This window comes from Megascapheus bottae, chromosome 19 (genome assembly GCF_031878675.1).
Source record: "Megascapheus bottae isolate mThoBot1 chromosome 19, mThoBot2.hap1, whole genome shotgun sequence".
NCBI lineage: Eukaryota > Metazoa > Chordata > Mammalia > Rodentia > Geomyidae > Megascapheus > Megascapheus bottae.
Window position 1 is genome coordinate 8,348,673 of NC_143527.1, and position 21,634 is coordinate 8,370,306.

The 21,634-nt window shown below is 39.5% G+C and overlaps 1 protein-coding gene across 1 annotated transcript; it reads left to right on the forward strand.

Annotated features, from left to right (window-relative positions):
- The first annotated feature begins 3,451 nt into the window (after nt 1–3,451).
- LOC150049594 (serpin B3-like) lies at nt 3,452–19,945 on the forward strand. Its single transcript, XM_090352986.1, has 10 exons — nt 3,452–3,517; nt 3,983–4,031; nt 5,278–5,465; nt 12,918–13,105; nt 13,565–13,618; nt 14,898–15,026; nt 15,738–15,855; nt 16,651–16,793; nt 17,552–17,707; nt 18,205–19,945. The coding sequence occupies exons 3-10, from the start codon at nt 5,438–5,440 to the stop codon at nt 18,616–18,618; spliced, it is 1,230 nt and encodes a 409-aa protein (XP_090209112.1). The 5' UTR covers nt 3,452–3,517; nt 3,983–4,031; nt 5,278–5,437; the 3' UTR covers nt 18,619–19,945.
- Nucleotides 19,946–21,634: the final 1,689 nt, after the last annotated feature.

Genomic DNA, 21,634 nt, shown 5'->3' on the forward strand with positions numbered 1-21,634 from the left:
ACACGCTGAGAATGTGTAGTTTCCTGTCCAAACCACTAGAGCTGAAACGTGACCCCAGGGCGATCTGAAGAAGGAAAAGGGCACTGGATAACAGGACTGAAAAATGTCTGCTTGCAACAAGTGGCAGTGGGAAGGAGGGTAAGGAAAAGAATCTACAACTAGAGAGGAAAAGTTAAAAAGGTAATTTCAGGAAAGAGAGCCAACAAAGACAACGAGGTCAGAAGATTCAATTCAGAACAAGAAGGCATTCTATGGAAGCTGTTGCTAACTCACTCGTGTATATACCTTTAGATGACCATAGAATATGCATAATATCAGCTTTGTGATTTCACCTACGTTTTCCAGCACAGTTTCACTGCTCTCAGTACACCGATGTGTTGTGCAACCATCCTCACCACCGGCCCCACAACTTTCTTCATTTCAAGCAGAGGCTCTGTGTCCATTATTACATAATATTTCCCCATTCACCCATCCCCAGGCGTGAGGACAACCCTGCTATCTTTGTCTCCATGAATTCCACTATTCTAGATCCTTTGCAGCACCAGAGTCATACAGATTTTGCTTCTGGGATATTTTACTTAACAAAACATTTTCAGAATGTTTCCTGGTTGATCCTGTATCAGAAATTCTATTCCTTTTAAATGATACATTGTGTATGTGCACGCATGTGTGTCTGGTGGTCCACACATAAACCATAGGAGTTGTTTCCACCTTGGTTATAGTGACACTGGTGCACACATACAAATCTGCATCTCTGCTTCAAACCCTCTGGGTACTCACATTAAGGCAGGACTCCTGGGGCCTGTGGTGATTCTGTGCTGATTTTCAGACAGGCTGTACCAACTTCCAGATGCCAATGCACAGTGATTCCAATTTCTTCACATCCTTAGGACAACTTATAATGTGCTATTCTTCTCTAACTACCACCCTAATTGAAGTTGGGCCCACAGTGCATCAGCCTAATGGTCTAGCCTCATATAAGTTTCATGCTCCCTTGAGACACATGGGCAATTTCCTCTTTGAACATTTTAAAGTATCCTATATTGATTATGTCCCATTGGGTGCTCTACACATAACATTAAAGTACATAAAGATTATTCTGAAGAAAAGGACAGAAGAAAAGGAAGTCATAAAAGAGAAAATTTACCCAAGAAAGAAATGTAAAAAATAATACAGATGAGATGTCTTTTAAGACTCATCAAATGAAAGCTTTGAAGTCACTGGAAGAAAATATGATGTGCTGGAAATATGTAACTCAACAAAAATGATTACAATTACAATGTAATGGTGCTTAGAATACTTCCTACCATTCACTGACAATCAAGATTCAGGAAAATTCAGACAATATGTCATAACCATCCTAGAAAGATGTTAGTAAGAGCAGGATGTTTTGCCAAAATGGAACTTCCTGTGGGATTTCTTTTTCCTTCATTTTTTGCTTGTTATTAGTCTTGTATTCCTGGATTCCCAGAACTGACAAAGTTGGTGTAACCTCATGATAAATCAGTCCCCATAATTGTGAAGTGTTCATATGCACACCAAGAATTGCTGAGTCTTCAGTTACTATGTATATAAGGAAGATATAATCTCTGTCATATACCAGGAATCCACCGCAGATCGAGGACAGCAAAGCACTGAATCATCTCTCATCTCAATTAATGCAAGCTCTTTCTAAATTTAAACAAATTCCTGATGATATCAACCACTACATTTGTTTCACATTCAGTTTCCAGAAAACCATGCACATTTGGAGAAGGCTTCAGAGGAAAAGTCTTAAAAATACTAGCATAAAAACACCACCAAACTTCTCTTAACATTATTTCCTACATGAATTTTTGCAGGCTCCAATTCTCAGGAAAACAGAGTATCAGACAAAGAAATACTAACAGAGAAATATATAGAGAAAAATATTGGCATCCTAACAGCTCAAACTTTTTCCTGTTTTATTTTTATATAAAACAGGAAAAGTTCCAATTACTCTTCTTGTCAAAAGCATGTCCATGAAGAAAGATGAACTTATTCTGGAATGACTGTGGGAAGAAGAAATGTGGAAAAGAACAAGATAGAAAAAGACAGAACTCTGGAGAGTGGCAGGGGACCAATAAAACATTGTGTCCTTTCTAGTCCAATATCTTTTGGACTAGAACTATAAATACTTTATATATATGTATAAATACATGCATGCAGGTATTATGAAAGATTGAAAGAAAGAACAAGCCCTTTCAGAACTACACAGTGGGCAGAAATCAGCTTAGTAGAATGTTAGGTGGGCGCACATAAGGTTCTCTTGAAGGAAATTCAACATCCACATAAAGAGTCATAGTAAAGACTCAGAGGTATACAGAGGAATGGAGTTGAGGATGTGTGAACAAGCAGAAAAGTGAAATTTCTTATGAATTCTGGACAGGATGGCACATGCATTCTGGATGAGTCAGTGGATCCCAGCCATGGCAGGGCTCATCTTCCCTGCTGGAGGGGGAAGGCTGGCACTGGCTTATCTTACAAATTTTCATACTCTACATGGTGAAAGCTGTGCTGATGGTGCAATCTTAAACTGAATTTCTTCAAGTACCAACTCACAGGATAGAGCAGGAGTGGCAGGAAAGGGTGCCATATATATATGATATATATGTATGTATATATGTATCATATATGTGATATATATGATATATATCTCATATGTAGAATCTATCCTTGTACCAGCGTCAGCACACAGCCTCCCCCCCACATATTTCCCTCAGAACACAGGTAAGTGCTCCCAGCTGTCACAGCTGAACAACAGAAATTACTTTTGTGTCATGCATGAACTTTATTTCATCTGTATTTTATTTATCATATAAGGGGAAAATAAAATCTGGTCTTTAGGCCAATTAGTCCTTCAAATCAATAACTATTTTCAAAGAAACAAATACAGTTTTTTACTAGTAAGTAGGCATGTTGGCAACAAGACGGCCTGGAATGAAAAAGAGAACCAGAAAGGAGCTTTGCACAAGTGACTGGATGGGATCCACAGAAGTGTTCATTATGGCATTCTGGATAAATTTTTCTACTCAAACCACCTACCACACACTATGATAAAGAGAAAATGCAACAACATTCAATTATTCTTTCACAGGAATTCTGTTCTAGCGGTTCTTTCATAAACTTTTGAGTAGAAGATTTATATATGTCCCTTATGTCCCTTATATGTCTTAGAAAGGGAAGACAACAAAGGCTTTCATGCCCAGAATCCCACATGCAGATATGTTACTTCCTTGAAGAAATTTCATGAGAGAGTAGGGCTTCAGCTCACTTCCTCCATTCTAAAAAGACCCCATCTTCCCTTTCTCTAGGAGCTGCAGATCTCCTCACGCTCACCATGAAGGCCCTCAGTGAAGCAAACACCAAGTTCACGGTGGACTTTCTCGGGAAGTTGGGGACATCGGCAGACAATGCCTTCTCTCCTCTCAGCATCTCTTCTGCCTTGTCAATGGTCCTCTTAGGGGCCAGAGGAAACACTGCACAGGAGATAGAGGAAGTAGGTGTGCCCTTCTGTTGACCTCTGTCTGTGCTCTGTGCCTTGCTGTGTTGGCTAAGCAAGGATACAGATGCCAAGAGGGCACCCCTACAACTGTGTGACCTTCCACATTCTTCCCCATGTCCTTTCGTGTGCCTGGGTGTGCTTTGGGAGCTGGGATGTCCTATCACAGCTGCTAAAATAACAGAGATGACTTGAAATGTGCAGACTACTGTGCACTGGCTGAATTCAAGGACCATATCATCCGATGTGTTTACATCATAGATGATGAACATTCTTTGAAGTAGCCTATCATCAAGCCAGGTTTGCTGGGTGGAATTTCTTTTTCAAAGACCAAGTTCAGTCCCTAAAGTTTGGAGACTTTGTTACATTTTGTGAATCAGTCTTATCTTGTTAGTTTTCATTTATGTTCATTCCTGGCCCTTCTAAGTGAAGTGCTCTTCATCTGCACCCTGTGTCTTTCAGGTACTTCAGTGAATTCACAGGAGAGAAACCAGAGTCTACTACAGCTCACGTGAGTCCCAGGACATTTCTGAACACTTAAGGATGTGGGGATGGCCCTGAACAATCAGGACCCCTGTGCCTGTACTGCTCTTCACAAGGGGTTTACTCAAGTAAGGCACAGCGGCTATGAGTCCCACCGACTTCACCTCAGGAAACTAGGGGCTAAAAGGCAGCCATGTTGTCAAGAACAACTCATAGTAAAAGCTAGTATGAGCCGGTGTGGTAGGTCACTCTAGTAATCCTGACTACTCAGGAACCTGAGCTCTGTGGATCAAGGTTCAAAGCCAGCCCAGGCACAAAAGGGCCTGAAACTCATATCTCCAATTAACCTCTAGAAAACAGGAAGTGGTACTTGGCTCAAGGGTAGGGTGGTAACCTTCAGCTGAAGAGCTTAGGGACAAAGCCCAGGCCCAAAGGTAGGGTGGTAGCCTTGTGTTGAAGAGCTCAGGGACAGCCCAGAGGCCGAGTTCAAAGCCTGGAACTTCCATACACACACACAAATTATTTTGATTATAACACGACAAACTAGGGTCATAATCGGAGGGTAACTAAAATAATTCAATGTGAATTAACTCAGGATAAAGAGGATAGGATAAAGAGGAAGCACCACAATTTCAAGGATGTTAGGGGAAATGATCACTAGCATATATATGGGTCTAGTGTTATATAGTGCAAGACACTCAGGTAACCAATAGAAGGTGCCAAGTTCAGATAAGCTTGGCTGTGAAACTTGCTTCTGCTAGTTTTTGTCTTATGAGAATAGTACTTTACTTTTCTGGGATTTCTTATCTTCATCTAAATTAGACTAAACGTAGAAGTAATCAAAGAATTACTCAGCACATAGATTTTGTACATAGAGAATCCACAAAGGCCAGACCCATACATTATGTTTAACAAATACTTGTAAGATTCTCCCACCTGGAAGTAGAACAGACTTTTATGTTATAACATGTTTAAATGAACCAAACTTCACCATAACTGCATTTTTAATGTTTGCTGGAAATGAAATAGGGTTCTTTGTACTAAACTGAGAGTTCAGCTGGAAAGCTCTAATTCATAAAACCAGGGAAGGAACCCAGTGGCTTACCATCCTTAGTTAACATGAGAGAGACTAGAATAAAGTGCATGAGAGCAGGAGGAAGAATTCCCATGAAGAGGCTGAAGGTAAGAAGAAATATTCAGAGTATGTAAGGTTAAATGTATTGCAATTATAAAGGAGTAACACAAAATTAATTTATGAAGTTATTGACATTTAGGTATTGCTCATGTGTTCAGTATTCAAGAGACAGTCTAATTCAAGGAGCATCCTCTCTGAAGCTGCAGGCTGAAGAGAAATAAATTATAAATCAACAATATCAGAAGCTGTTGACAGAATTAAACAAACCCACTGATAGCTGAAGACTGCCAACTGTGTTTATGGAGAAAGACTTTTCAATTTCTTCAGGTAAGATCTTCTGCCACTTTACACCTTTATTCTGCATCCTGGGTTCCCCTTTCCTGAATGGCCACTGGGAGAGAGTGAGGATGACTGGCTGACATGGGGAATGCTTGCTCTGTCTCCACAACTCATCCCCACTGCAGTGCCCCAGATGTCAACAGTGCCTGGCCAAGTATGGACACAGGAAAGGTCTGAGGAGGGAAGAAGGCATCTGGAAACAGCATGTCATGAAATGCCATTACTGAACTCGTACTGGGAGAATTGGGAACGAAATGTTTCATGAGCATGAAGTTTCTGGAATGTGTAGACACTTGTATCCCTCCCTAAGGAAAGTGGGGGACATTGCTGGAAACATTATGTTCCTGAACTGAAGATGTGTGTAAACGTGATAAGGACAAAGTTCAAATTTACTAGTCAGAATTCTCAGGAACAAAGCATCTCCTTCAGAGGAACATATAGCCTATTTTCTATATTTATCTTATATTACTTTAAATGAAGAAATATTTGTGTACTTATTGTAATGCAGAGAACTGAAACCAGCACTGGCTTTCGTTATATACTCTGAGCAAGCTCTCTACCACTGAACTAAATCCCTGCCTAAAGAAAACTTAGAATTATACAACACGACAAAATGGACTTGTCCAAAATATTTGCCTAAGAAAATGTTTTCTTATGATTTTCATGTTAGTAAATCTCGTGAGACATCCCTGGAATATTGTACTGTACAATGCAGAAATGGCTAGTCATGTGATCATTTAGAGTTACGGGAAGACCCTTTTATCTCACTAGTGATAAATTACTTCTTCAATACCCACATGGCTGGCAGCCCCCATACTGAGCATGTGCTACTGTATTTTCCATCAGCATAGACTTTGAGCAGCTATGGTTACTGAGGTGATAAGATCTAGTGTGTACTCCTTGGAAGACTCAATAAAACAAAACCAGATTACTTCTCTATCACACTAAAATATAGCTATCTAAATTTCAAATGGAGAATCAGGTTGACTAGGAAGTACTGCAAGATTGGCATTTAAAGGGTAAATAAAAATCCAACATAACAGCTGTTTTTCAATAAACACATTTTTACAAAAAGAAAGTATATCACCTTACAGACTACGAAGTCATTTTGTCTTTTTAAGAATAATAAGGATCTCTAGGATACAGAACCATAAGCCATATAATGAATAATTGTTGTTCTTAAGGTACTATGTTACCTCTCATCTCTTTTGCTGTCCCTTGGTTATCTCATATTGTTACAGTATCTCACTTGTTACCTGATATATCAGATATATTTGTATTTGGTTATTTGAAATTGGATAGGGAAGGGGGGAAAACAAGATGAGGGGTGGGAGTGGGGGGAAGGAAATGGGGAACAAGACATGTGAAAGGGTATCAATGTATGGGAATTAATGCACCATCTATCTGGCAAATATCATGTAACCCTTCTATTAATTACAATAAAAAAATATATGAAAAAAAGAATAATAAGCTATGTACATGTATCTGTGTACATGCATGAAATCTATCTCTGGAGGAGTATACAGAAAAACAAAATCCAGGCACAGTGATTCACCCCTCTAATTCCAAGAGGCAGAAGTCAAGAGGCTCATAATTTCAGACTAGTTTAGCCAAAAAGCTTCCTAAGCTCTCAACTAAGAAAACTAGGTGTGGTGTAATCACTTTCTACACTAAATACATGCGAAGCAAAATAGCAGACTCAAGGGTAGAAGAACACCTAGTGGTAGAGTGCTCGCCCAGCATGCACAAATCCCTGGGTCAAAGCCTTGGTACCACATGAATAATGAGACCTCAGAAGCTTTCATCAAAATTCCAATCAGCTGTAACCAGACACTGTTGGTTTTTGCCAGATCTGGTGCATATGGAAAAAAATAATAAATGCACTCTGAAGACATTAATGCACTCTAAAGAACAGAGGCTGTTCTACTGAAATGTTAGCAGACCCACACAAACAAAGGCAGAAACTCAGGTCATTTTTTGATAAGAAATTATGGAATAAATTTTTCCCTAAGGACTGAGTAAAATAATATAAAGCCCCCATGGAAAACTATTAAAATAAATGAGAAGAAAAGCCTCAGTTAAAGGATCTGGACAGAAAATGTCAGAGAAGAGAACAGAGAAAGGACACACTGAGAATGTGTGGAGTTTCCTATCCAAACCACTAGAGCTGAAAAGTGACCCTGGGCGATCTGAGGAGGGAGGAGGGCACTGGATAACATGACTGAAAAATGTCTGCTTGCAACAAGTGGCAGTGGGAAGGAGGGGAATGTAGAGAATTAAATACAAAAATTTCAGGAAAGAGAGCCAACAAAGACAACGAGGTCAGAAGATTCAATTCAAAACAAGAAGGTATTCTATGGAAGCTGTTGCTAACTCACTCGTGTATATACCTTTAGACGACCATAGAATATGCGTAATATCAGCTTTGTGATTTCACCTACGTTTTCCAGCACAGTTTCACTGCTCTCAGTACACCGATGTGTTGTGCAACCATCCTCACCACCGGCCCCACAACGTTCTTCATTTCAAGCAGAGGCTCTGTGTCCATTATTACATAATATTTCCCCATTCACCCATCCCCAGGCGTGAGGACAACCCTGCTATCTTTTGTCTCCAGGAATTCTACTATTCTAGGTCCTGCAGAGCAACAGAGTCATTCACATTTTGCTTCTGGGATATTTTACTCAACAAAACATTTTTAGAACGTATCCTGGTTGATCCTGTATCAGATATTCTAATCATTTTTAAAGATACATAGTGTGTGTGTGTATGTGTGTGTTGTCTATGTCTGTATGTTTGTTACCATGTGTGTGTGGTGGTCCACACATAAACCATGGGAGTTGTCTTCACCCTTGGTTATAGTGACACTGGTGTGCACATACAAATCTGCATCTCCAGTCCAGCTCCTCTGTGTACTCACAGAAAGGAGAACTCCCAGGTCCTGTGGTGATTCTGTGCTGATCTTTGGGGGGGGGTGGTCTTGAACTCTGGGCTTGGGGCTGTCCCTGAGCTCTTCAGCTCAAGGCTACAGTGAGCCACAGCCTCACTTCCTGTTTTCTAGTGATTAACTGCAGCTTAGAACACAATGTTCTTTAATGCCCAGGCTTACTTTAAACCACGATCCTCAGGTATCAGCCTATTCAGTAGCTAGGATTACAGGCACGAGCCACTGTATCCAGACGATTCCATGCTGATTTTCAGGCATACTGCACCTACTTCCAGATAACAATGCACAGAGATTCCAATTTCTTCACATCCTCGGGACAACTTACAGTGTGCTGTTCTCCAGTGACTACCACTCTAGTGGGAGTTGGGCCAACAGTGCATCAGCCTAATGGTCTATCCTCATATATCTTTCATGATCCCTTGAGACAAATGTGCAATTTGCTCTTTGAAGATTTTAAAGTATCTTCTATCAAATGTGTTCCATTGGTTGTTATACACATAACATTCAAGAAAGAATATTCTGAAACAAAGGACAATAGGAAAGGGATTCACAAAAGAACTTTACCGAAGAAAGAGATGTAAAATACAATACGGATGAGATGCCATTTTTGAGCCTTCAAATGAAAGCTTTGAAGTCACTGGAATCCTTGCAGCAGGTAGGAGGAAAATGAAAACTCTGAGAGAACAGGAAGGAGATGAATGACTTAGAAAATATTCAAAAGTAATGTAAGAGATAGTATGTATGCATGGTGTGTTTTGTGTGTGGTCAGAAAGCAGAGCAGGAATTGAAGACAGGTAGGGAACAGCAGGTAGAAGTGGCTGTAGGAATAAAAGAAGCCATGTTTTCCGTATTTTTGGTATATGTATGTATCCCATGGGTGGAGAGGGAAAAAGTAGTTTAGAAAAGTTTGAAGGACCTACAGTTGGTGGGGAAAAACCATTCTTCAGATATTATATGAGAAAGGGATAGTTCTTGAGAAGGAAATCATTTACAGTGAAGTCTTCATAATGAAACAAAACTACCCAGAAGAGTTACAAGTGACCAGTAAAGGCATAAGTTTCACCCTGAGTTATGACAGAAGAGTGTGGGTCCTGTGTGATGGGAGAATGGTGAAGTGGTGCTGGGGAGATAGTATGATTTTGTTCTTATTCCATCATCATGCACTGCTATGAGATTGATTCCTGGAAATTTGTTTGTTTTTTAAAACACATCAGAATTGTTCATTCCCTCCCCCGAAGAAATTAAAAGGAAGACTGGTTATTTGTTCTGAGGTTATTATGTACAGACTTTTACATACCTACAATTGTACTAAAATCCTAAGGAATAGAAAAGCAGGCACATTGTGTAATGGTTGATACTTTAAAAATCTTTTCCACGAATCAGTTTTCTCCACATATTCATATGGATATACTTGAGAAGAAGGAAGAATAAGCACTGTCTTTTCTATTGTCATCATCAAATACTTGTGCAATGGAGTTTCCATCTCCTTCTTACTCCTATCAACGCCAGTGCCACCCACTCCTTCCCTGGGCCTGTTCTCGTAGGTTGAATATTATGACTGCATTTCTCCACTATTCTTATCTTCATTTGTCTGCTCTCCTCCCTTAGACTCTCATTTCCAAGAAAGACTGGTTTTATCTCCTTAAAATTGTTTTTTAAGTGTTTGTTTTTAATTGATCACAAAGATTCTATCAGGAAACCCATCCCAGAATAAACCATACCATGATAGCCCTGAATATGCTGTCCTATATGTTTACCCTTGAGGTCTAACCTCCACATAGGAGAGAAAACCTGCTGTGGCCTGAATTACTTAACTTGGTAAGAATTATTAATTTTGCTTTACAATTTAATAATGCTTAAAAAACTTCCTACTATTCACTGAGAATCAAGATTCAGGAAAAATTCAGGCAATATGTCATAACCAACCTATAAAGACATTAGTAATAGTAGGGTGTTTTGTGAAAATGCAACTTCCTGGGGAGTTTTTTTTCCCGCACTTCTTACTAGGTCTTTATTCCTGGGTTCCTGGAACAAATAAAGTTGGTGTAACTTCATGACAAATCAATAGCCATAATTGTGAAGTGTTCATAAGCAAACCCTGGATTGCTGGTCTCCTGTGACTACTCAAGTAAGGATGTTTCACTCATCTCTAATCAGTTCCAGGAACCTGCCCCAGGGTCAGGGAAAAGAAAAGCATGGAATCATTTCTCATCTCAATGAATACAAGCTCCATCTAAATTTAAATAAATTCCTGATGATATCTTAAAGTACATTTGCTTCACAGTCAGTTTCCAGAAACCCATGGTAGTTGGAGAAGAAGGATTATGAGAAAAAGAACTTAATTCTAGTATGAAGACACTACCCCACCTCCTTTTATGATTATTTACTACAAGCAATTTTTACAGTCACAAATCTCAAGCCAGAGAATCAGACAAAGAAATACTGACCGAGAAATGATGACAGAGAAATTTATGATTCTAACAGCCCCAAGGTTTTTCTGTTTCATTTTTATGTGAAAAAGTAGAAGATCCCTATTTGCCAAATTGCTCTTCTTGTCAATACCATGTCAATAGAGAAAGATGAACATATTCTAAGATGGCTGCAGGAAGAGTTACCATGAAAGGAGACTGGTCAGGAAAAGGTATAACTTTGGAGTACAGGCAGGGGTCCAATAAAACCTGGTGTTCACAACAATATTCATTGAAGCACTATTTGCTATGCATAACAAAGATATGGAACCAAACCAGATGCCCCTCAGTTGATGAGTGGATCAACAAGATGTGGTATTTGTACACAATGGAATTCTATGCTGCAATCAGAAAAAATGACATTGCCCCATTTGTAAGGAAATGGAAAGACTTAGAAAAAAATAATACTAAGTGAAGTAAACCAGACTCAAAGGAACATAGGCTCAATGGTTTCCCTCATTTGTCATGATCAGTAGAAACCTTGGGCTCTCCTAGCACAGATTTACAATAGAACAAAACCTAGAAACATAAGGCCATATAGTCTGACCCTAAATGAAAGGACCTCCAGGATATAGAAACAAAAGCCATATAATGAGTGATTGTTGTCCTTACTGTATTATGTTATCTCTCATCTCTTTTGCTGTCCCTTGGTTATCTCATATTGTTACAGTATTTCATCTTGTTATCTAATACATTCTATATATGAGCATTTGGTTATTTGAAATCGGATAGGCAAGGGGGGAAAACAAGATGAGGGGCGGGGGTTGGGGAGGGAAATGGGGACCAAGACATGAGAAAGCATATCAATGTATGTGAAGTAATGCACCTTATATCTGGTGAATATAATATAACCCTTCTATTATTTACAATAAAAATATATGAAAAAAACATAACTACAAAACCTTGCATTCAATTTGCTGAGACACCTTTTCCCAATACCCTTTGGAAGAGAATGTATTTTCATTCATATGTGTTTAGGTATGAAAAGTTGATAGAAAGCACAAATCATTTCAGAACTAAAAAGTAGGCAAATGTCAGCTTAGTGGAGTGTGTGCATACAGCATTCTGCTGAAAGCCTTTCAATATCTAAATTTTAAAAAGTCTGAATCAGAGGTGTACATAGGGATGGAGTTGAGGGTGTATGAGGCTGAGAAGTGAGATTTATTGCAAATGGTATTAGACAAGATGGGACTTGCATTCCAGATGAGTCAGTGGGTCCCAGCCATTGCAGGGCTATCACTTCCCCGCTGGAGGGGGAGGGCTGGCACTGTCTTTCCTCACAAATTTTCATATTCTGGCCTGATTGTGCAATCTTGAGCTGAATTTCTTGAAGTACCAACTCACATGACAGGACAGGAGTGGCAGGAGGGGATCTATAAATACCATATGTAGAATCTTGCCTGTGCCAGCATCAGCGCACAGCCTCCCCACCACGTCAGCTTCCCTCAGAACACAGGTAAGCGCTCCCAGCTTTAACAGATGAACAACGGAAATTGCTTTTGTGCCCTCTATGTACTTTATTTGATCTGTGTTTTATTTATCGTGTCAGGGGAAAGTAAAATAAATTGTTGGTCCACTTAGTCCCTCAACTCAATATCTGAATTCCAAGAAAACAAATGCATTTTAACGAGTATGTGGGCATGTTGCTAGGAAGAGAGCCTCGAAAGAAAATCCAAAGAGGAGTTTGGACAAGTGGCTGGATGGGATCCACAGAAGTGTTCATCATGGCATTCTGGATAAATTTTTCTACCCCAACCACTTACCACACACTATGATAAAGAGAAAATGCAACAACGTTCAATTATTTGTTTACAGGAATTCTGTTCTAGCGCTCCTTTCATAAACTTTTGAGTAGAAGATTTATATATGTCCCTTATAGAAGTCTTAGAAGGGGAAGAAAACAAAGGCTTTCATGGCCAGAATCCCACACGCAGATATGTTACTTCCTTGAAGAAATTTCATGAGAGAGTAGGGCTTCGGCTCACTTCCTCCATTCTAAAAAGACCCCATCTTCCCTTTCTCTAGGAGCTGCAGATCTCCTCACGCTCACCATGAATGCCCTCAGCGAAGCAAACACCAAGTTCATGGTGGACTTTCTCCGGAACTTGGGGACATCAGCAGACAATGCCTTCTTCTCCCCTCTCAGCATCTCTTCTGCCTTGTCAGTGGTCCTCTTAGGGGCCAGAGGAAACACTGCACAGGAGATAGAGGAAGTAGGTGTGCCCTTCTGTTGACCTCTGTCTGTGCTCTGTGCCTTTCTGTGTTGGCTAAGCGAGGATAGAGATGCCAAGAAGGCACCCCTACAACTGTGTGACCTCCACATTCTTCCCCATGTCCTTTCATGTGCCTGCGTGTGCTTTCGGAGCTGGGATGTCCTATCACAGATGCTAAAATGACAGAGAGGGCTTGAAATGTGCAGACTACTGTTACTGGTGGATTGTTTCAATTCAAGGGTGGCATGGTGAACAAAATTTTTGAAGTCGCTGTTAATAAAACCAGGTTTGCTGAGTGGTTTTCTTGTTTTGTTTTGTTTTTGAAGACCAATTCCATTCCCTAAAGACTGGAAATTATTTTTTGTTCATGTTAGTTTTCATGAATGTTGACACAATGGTTTTATTCATTCCTTTGCCTTTAGAGTGAAGTGTTCTTCTTCTGGGTCTTGTGTCTTTCAGGTCCTTCACTTCAATGAAATCACAGGAGAGAAAGCAAAGTTAACTGCATGTCATGTGAGTCCCACAACATTTCTGTGCACTTAAGAATGTAGTTGCTGGGTATGGTGGCTCATGCCTGTAACCCTAGCTAGTCAGGAGGCTGGAATTTGAGGATGATAGTTCAAAGCCTGCCTGGGAACTAAACACCGTGAGACGCTTGTCTCCAATTAACCAACAGTAAACCGGAAGTGGCCATAACCATGAGTTCAAGAGCTAAGGTCCAATGCCCAGTCACAAAGGTAGGGCAATAGCCTATAGCTGAGGTCAGAAACAGAGACCAGGCCTGGAGTTCAAGCCCTGTGACCCAAAAAAAGAAAAAAAAAGAACTTGGGAATGGCACTGAACAGGCCAGGCCCAGGTTCCTCTACCAATTTTCACAAGGGTTTTACTGGAACAAGACACAACTTCTCTGAGTCTCACTGACTTCACCTCAGTAAACCAGGGGTTAAAAAACAACAATTCAACAGTGACTGCCATGTTGTCAAGAATAACTGAGAGTAAAAGTTATGCTTACAACATGAAAAATGAGGATCATAATCACAGTATAACTAAAATATTTAATGTGATAGGATCAAGAGGAATTATAAAGAGTTCAAAGATATTAGAGGGTAGGGTCACTAGCATATATATTGGTCTATTATGAAACAGTGCAAAACTCTTAGCTAAAAAAATAGGAAGTCCCAGTTTCAGAAAAGCTTAGATATGAAACATGCTTCTGCTAATTTGTACCTTAGAAGAATTGTTCTTTAATTTCTGGGATTTTCTATCTCATCTCAATAAGACTAACCTTAGAGGTAATCAAAGGATGATTACTCAGCACGTAGATTACATACAGGAAAAATCCACCAGCCACATGTACATATATTGGCCAACAAATGTAAGTTTTTACCCACAGAAAATTCAACAGACTCCCACACTATAATGTGTTTAAATGGACCAAACTTCACCATTACTACATTGTTAATGGTTGCTGGAAATGCAATATGGTTCTTCTGTATTGAGAGTTCAGCTGGGGAGCTCTACTTCATAAAACCAGGGAAGGAACCCAGTGGCTTTCCCTAATTAGTTTACATGAGAGAGACTAGAATTAAGTGCATGAGAGCTGGAAGAAGAATTTCCATGAAGAGGCTGAAGCTAAGAAGAAATATTTAGAGTATGTAAGGTTAAATATATTGCAATTATAAAGAAGTAACACAAAACTAATCTATGAAGTTACTGACATTTAGGTATTGCTCATTTTGATCAGTATTTAAGTGAGAACCTAATACAATGGGCATCCTTTCTAATGCTGCAGGCTGAAGAGTCAGAAACTGTAAATCAACAGTTTCAAAAGCTGCTGACAGAACTAAACAAACCCACTGATACATTCGAGCTAAAGACTGCCAACTGTCTTTATGGAGGAAAGACTTTTCAGTTTCTGCAGGTAAGTTCTACCTGTCCCTGTACACCTTCATTCTGCATCCTGGGTTCCCCTTTCCTGAATGGCCACGTGGGAGAGAGTGAGGAGGACTGGCTGGCATGAGGAATGCTTGCTCTGTTGCCACAACTCATCCCCACTGCAGTGGCCCAGAAGCAGACAGTGCCTGGTCAAGTATGGACACAGGAAGGTCTGAGGAGGGAATAAGGTATGTGGAAACAGAGCATGTTATGAAATGCTATTACTGAACTGGTACTGGGATGATTTGGAGAGAAATGTTTCATGAGCATGAGGTTTCTGGAATGTGTAGACACTTCTATCCATCCCTAAAGAAAGCGGGGGACATTGCTGGAAACATTGTGTTCCTGAACTGGAGATGTGTGCAACGTGATAAGGACAAATTTCAAATTTACTAGTCAGAACTCTCAGGAACAATGCATCTCCTTCAGAGAAACATGTCACCAACTGTACAAATTGATACTCATTGTACCTACCTTTGATTCTTTGTCTGTTCTCCCTGGTCAAATAACATTCACCTTCAGTAAGTTCCTTTTTTCTGAAACCTTTGTTTCCCTCTCTCACCACCTGTGTGGCATTTGTGTTAAGATTTACATATTCAGGAAAGAGTGAATAGGTTCATGGTCTGCATTGCTGCTTATCATGAACTTGATACTGCATGCAATAATCATTTCTCCTTTCTTAATTTTCATCTCAAAGGAATATCTAGACAATGTGAAGAAATTTTACCTAGCCAGTGTGGAGTCACTTGATTTTCTACACAAAGCACAAGAAAGCCGGAAGAAGATTAACACCTGGGTGGAAAGCCAGACAAATGGTAGAGTTCCACAGGACTGTCCATTGCAGGAACACTTTTGAGTAGACTGGGAAGGCACACAGGCATGACATGTATGGGAGCACTGGGGAAGGACCTGGAGATGGGGTGGAGAGGAGGAGGAGGGGGAAGACCTGCAGATGGTTGTGTGGTTCAAGGAATGTAGACAGAATTAAAGGAACCAGAAGATTTGGCCCTTGATGACAGTGATTGTGCATCGTATAAGTCCAAATCAGAGCTATCATATTATCCTTTCCTTTGATTATAAATATATAAGAACCAAAAAACAACAACAACGAAAAGGGCCAGGAGTTTGGCCTCATGGTAGATTGCTTGCCTAGCATACACAAAAACCTGGGTTCAATTCCTCAGTATCACATACATAGAAAAAGGCCGGAAGTGGTGCTGAGGGTCAAGTGGTAGAGCTGTAGCCTTGAGAAAGCCCAAGGACAGTGCACAGGCCCTGAGTTCAAGCCCCAACATCTAAACAAACCAAAAGGAATGTAGAAACGGCTAAGGGAGGAAGTTGGCAGAGTAGACATAAAATGTTTGTCAGTTTTCAGTGTGAAATGACTGTGCTCACCTCTAGATAGACCATCTTGCTTTATCACAGAAGAATTTCTGCCTCCATCCCAGGCTAGCACCATAAAGATGGTTGCACTTGGTAAACAGGCAATTGAGTCCCAAAATAGTGACTTTGATGATGAATTAGTGATCAGTTGTGAACTTTCCCACAGCCTTTTCCAGACAGACCACTTGTACCTCGTGTGACAGGACTTTACATTCTTTCCCTTGCAGAAAAAATCAAGGACCTGTTTCCTGTCGATAGTATTGGCTCAAACACCGTCTTGGTTCTGGTGAATGCAATCTATTTCAAAGGGAAGTGGGATCAGGAGTTTCCAAAGGAAAACACTGAAGAGGGAACCTTTTGGCTGAACAAGGTAACTACTATGTTTTTTTAAAGTCATAGAGTGTAGTTTTAAGTGGAAAATACAAGTTTAAGCCTATTTTATGGGATGTTCATAGAAAGTTCAAATAGTATATGTCAAGGCTATCTTTAAGCACTTCATTCTGATATATATACTTCATGAGAAATGTCTGAAGAGCTTGCCATCAGTAGTTTACACTTGTAATCCTAGCATCTCAGGAGGGTTATGGCTTAAAGCCAGCCTGGACACAAAAATTCCCATGATACTCTTATCTCCAGTTAGTACATTCAAAAACCTGAAGTTGAGCTGTGACTCAATATGGTAGAGGGCTGGTCATAGGCATAACAGCCCTGGGGCAACACAAGGATCTGAGTGCAAAACTCACCACCAGCACAAATGTACGAAAATAAATAAACATCTGAAGAAACCGTTGTCTCTACCTTATGAAATTCCTGTCTCGGCTCTTTCAAAGATAAGGATATAGAAAGCATCTCAAAAAAAATTCTCTCTTGCCTCTTCTTTTTTTTTTTTTTTGCCAGTCCTGGGCTTGAGCTCAGGGCCTGAGCACTGTCCTTGGCCTTTCTCAAGGCTAGAGCTCTACCACTTGAGCCTCAGCACCACTTCCAGCTTTTTTCTATGTATGTGGTACCAAGGAATCGAACCTGGGTCTTCAGGCATGCTAGGCAAGCACTTTAACCACTAGGCCAAACTCCCGGTCCTTCTCTTGCCTCTTCTATATGACTGGGTTTTGGACACCCTAATTTTTACAGGATGTGAGCACACCTGTGAAGATGATGAAACAAACTGAACGTTTCAAATTTGCATCGCTGGAAGATGAGCAGGTCAAGATCCTGGAAATACCTTACAAGGGCAAAGAGCTTAGTATGGTTGTGCTGCTGCCCAGTGAGGTTGATGGACTGCAGAAGGTAAACTTGTCCCCACCCCAGGTCCTCTTTAATAAGATACAATGTAAACCAGCTTTCACAACAAGGTGCCTCAGAATAATGAAAAATACAAAATGAGAAACAATGTTTCATCTCTGGCTGTCAAACTTTTAGCTCAGAACACATGGTAATTAAATTGGAGTTCCATGTGTACTATGAATTGATGATACTAGTAGACAGTTTAACTTTGATTGAGAAAGTAAATTAGAGCAATGTGTGATATGTTCAAAATTATGTCAAGCAAACATATAACAGTAGGCGATGCGTAATAATAGCATATAATAACTAATATATAGAATACTGTAAAATATCTATGGTTATGCAGTCAGGACTTTTTGGTTATTCGAATACAATTTGATAAGTTGAATGATCTGTGCATTCCATTTTTTGCTAACGATTTCCCACCTATTCTGTTCATTTGTAAGAGGTGCTAAAGATCTATAGCTCATAGTTACTACAGTTTTCCCCTATGCTTATAGCTTCAAGATAAACTCACTGCTGACAAACTACTAGACTGGACAAGTTCACAGAATATGTCTGAGATAAGACTACGTTTGTGCTTACCTCGGTTCAAGATGGAAAAGAAGTACGACCTCGAGGACACATTGAAACACCTGGGGATGGTGGATGTGTTCGATGGGCAGAAGGCCGACCTGTCAGGCATGAGTCAACACGGGCCTCTGGTGGTGACTAAGGCCCTGCACCAGTCCTTTGTGGAGGTGACTGAGGAGGGAACAGAGGCTGCAGCTGCCTCTGGTGTACTTGTTGGTAGAACATCAACACGTGTAGTTGAAGAATTTTGCTGTGATCACCCCTTCCTCTTCTTTATCAAGGAGAACAAGAACAACTATATCCTCTTCTTTGGTAGATTTGCTTCCCCTTCAGTACAATGACCTTGTCCCTACTTTGGGGAGAAGGTCACAAAAATTATCCCAGTAAGTTGGTGGCTGAAGATAACAGGTTCTCTTTGTTTTCCTTCCCAGTTTCATAGGCACCAATGAAAATTCAGCAGTGGAAGGATCATGTTTGCTTAATTTTTCCCTTTTAACACATATATATACACTTCCCGTTTTTCTCAAAAAAAAATTCTCTTGAGGCAAAATGTTCAATGTTAGCATAAAGTGATATATCAATACTGATTCGTGTAAATTTGAAAAATGATTCTGTGCTCTGTTATAAATAAAACAAATCAAATCAAATTTTATCTTTAGAAGAGGACAAATATCTGATTTACCTACACTTCTCATTTCACTGAACTTAGGATATATCTGAGATTCTTCCTATATTTCTCAATGTGATTCTATACAATATTGTGTCAATAAAATAAAGACATTCCATTTATCAAATACTTTGCCTTTCATGAACATCAAGAAAATGCACAGGACCAATATCATCATAGAAAATTGAGTGATGAATACATCAGAGAGAAAAATTCAAAACCAGTGCAGTCCTGCTGAGCATAGAGGAATAGGCACATGGACTGTTTTATAAATTCATTTTCTATTGCTTTAAATGAAGAAGTATTTATGTGCTTATGGTAATGCCGAGGACTGAAACGAGAACTGGCCTTCTATATTCTGAGCAATCCCTCTACCACAGAGCTAAATCCCAGCCTAAAGGAAACTTAGAAGTACACAAGACAAAATGGACTTATCCAAGATATCTGCCTAAAAAAGTGTTTTCATATAATTTTCATATTAGAAAATGCAGTAATGGCTAGTCATGTGATCATTTACAATCAAAAGGTTAAACCACATTAAGAGTAGGACTCTTTCATCTCTCTAGTCATAAATTACTTCCTCAATACCCACATAGCTAGCAGACCCCATATTGAACACGTGCTTGCTGAGTTTGTCCATTATCATAGACTCTGAGCAGCTATGGTTACTGAGGTGAAAAGATATAGTATGTGATCCATGGAAGGTTATTAAGAAAATAAAACCAGATTACGCTTGCAGCATATTAGAATATAGCTGTCTAAATTTCAAATCGAGAATCAAGTTGAAATGCTGAAAAAATCAATTTTGAAAGGTAAACAAAAACAAACATAACAGCTATTTATCAACTTATCAATTTATCAATAAATTCATGTAAAGAAAAGAGAGTATCTCACCGTACAGACTGTGATGTCATTTATTGTTTTAAGAATAATAAGCTCCAAGACATGTGAAAGGGTATCAATGTATGGGAATTAATGCACCATCTATCTGGCAAATATCATGTAACCCTTCTATTAATTACAATAAAAATATATGAAAAAAGAATACTAGGCTATGTACATGTATTTATTTATATACATGCGATTTGACTCTGGAGGAATATTCAAGAAAAAACAGACAGGCACAGTAATTCACCGCTTTAACTCCTAGAGGCAAAGATCAAAAGGCTCATAATTTGAGCCTAGCTTAGCCAAAACATTTCCTGAGCTCTCAACCAACAAAATTGACTGTAGTATTATACCAACTAAATAAGAAGCAAAAATAAGAGTATTACCAACCGCATCATCTTAGGTATCAATGCAAAACCCTGCTCAGAAAATGCAGCAAAAGAAAGAATGGCTAGAGTGGTGGTTCTAGTCATAGAGATGCCTGGCAAGTACAGGCCCTGAGTTCAAACACAAGAACCACTGTGAAAAGAAAAACAAAAGAGAGGAAATTTGAATGGTTTGATGACTCTACTATAAGTGGTTGGTTATCATTTGTGTCTGGACTTAGGTGAATACACATCCTTGTCAAAAACAATCAATGAAATTGACAGTACTGTTAACTAGCTCTAGGCACTGGTGGCTCATACTTGCCATCCTAGGTTGTCAGGAGACTGAGATCTGAGGACAGAGGTTCAAAACCAGCCTGGACAGAAAAGCCTCTGTGAGATTACTCATCCAATTAACCATTTAAAACCTGGAAGGGGAACTGTAGCTCCAAGTGGGAAAGTGCTAGCCTTGTGCAAAAACAAAAAATAGGAAAGGCACCCAGACCCCACAACCAACAACAACAAAAGATAACTAATTCAATTTTACTCATATAGCTAGGACTACCTTGCACTGCATTAATGCACTACCAACATTCCAGGAAAACAAAGCATGTGTAAATAAGAATACTGGAAATACATGTGATTCATATTGAAGGAGAATACTCTGTCATTATACTTGATTACTACTGTCTACAAAGATTCACTACTACACTTTACTTCCAAATGCAACTTGAAAACTGTCTACCAAGCATCTGGCAATTCCACTTCAAGTTAATAAGTAGTCATAAAGGAAACAAAAGTATTTGTAGCATAGAAAACCAAAACTGAAAATATCTGAATGCCTATTGTAGTACAAAAGTAGGTGAATGAGTTACTATGATTGGGTATTAACTCTGTTGCAATGGACTGTTTTGCTAAATAAAAAGACACAGTGCCAATGTCAAGTTGGCAATGAAAAACAGAAGCTTAGAACAAGAGACAAATTCTCTATTGCAAATACAGGAAGAAATATTTTTCTTCATCCTTTTAAGAGACTATTTTTTGTAATTGGCAATTCTAAGGGCCGGGAGTATAGCCTAGTGGTAGAGTGATTTGCCTAGCATGCAAGAAGATCTGGCACCACATACATAGAAAAAACCTGGAAGTGGTGCTATGGCTCAAAGGGAGAGAGTTTCAGCCTCGAGAAAAGTCCAAGGACAGTGATCAGGCCCTGAGTTCAAGCCCCACACTGGCAAAATAAATAATTGGCAATTCTAAACATTAACTGGCCTTTAAATCACTTTGAAGACTCTGTAGACCTTTGTAACTTTAAAGGGAAATATTAGAGGCCATCTTCATCAAGTTAAAACACATATAGTGCCCTGTTTCCCTCTTCCTTTGAAAAAGTACAAGCCACATGACACAATGACTTCCTGCCTCAAAATGGAAGCCTATGTT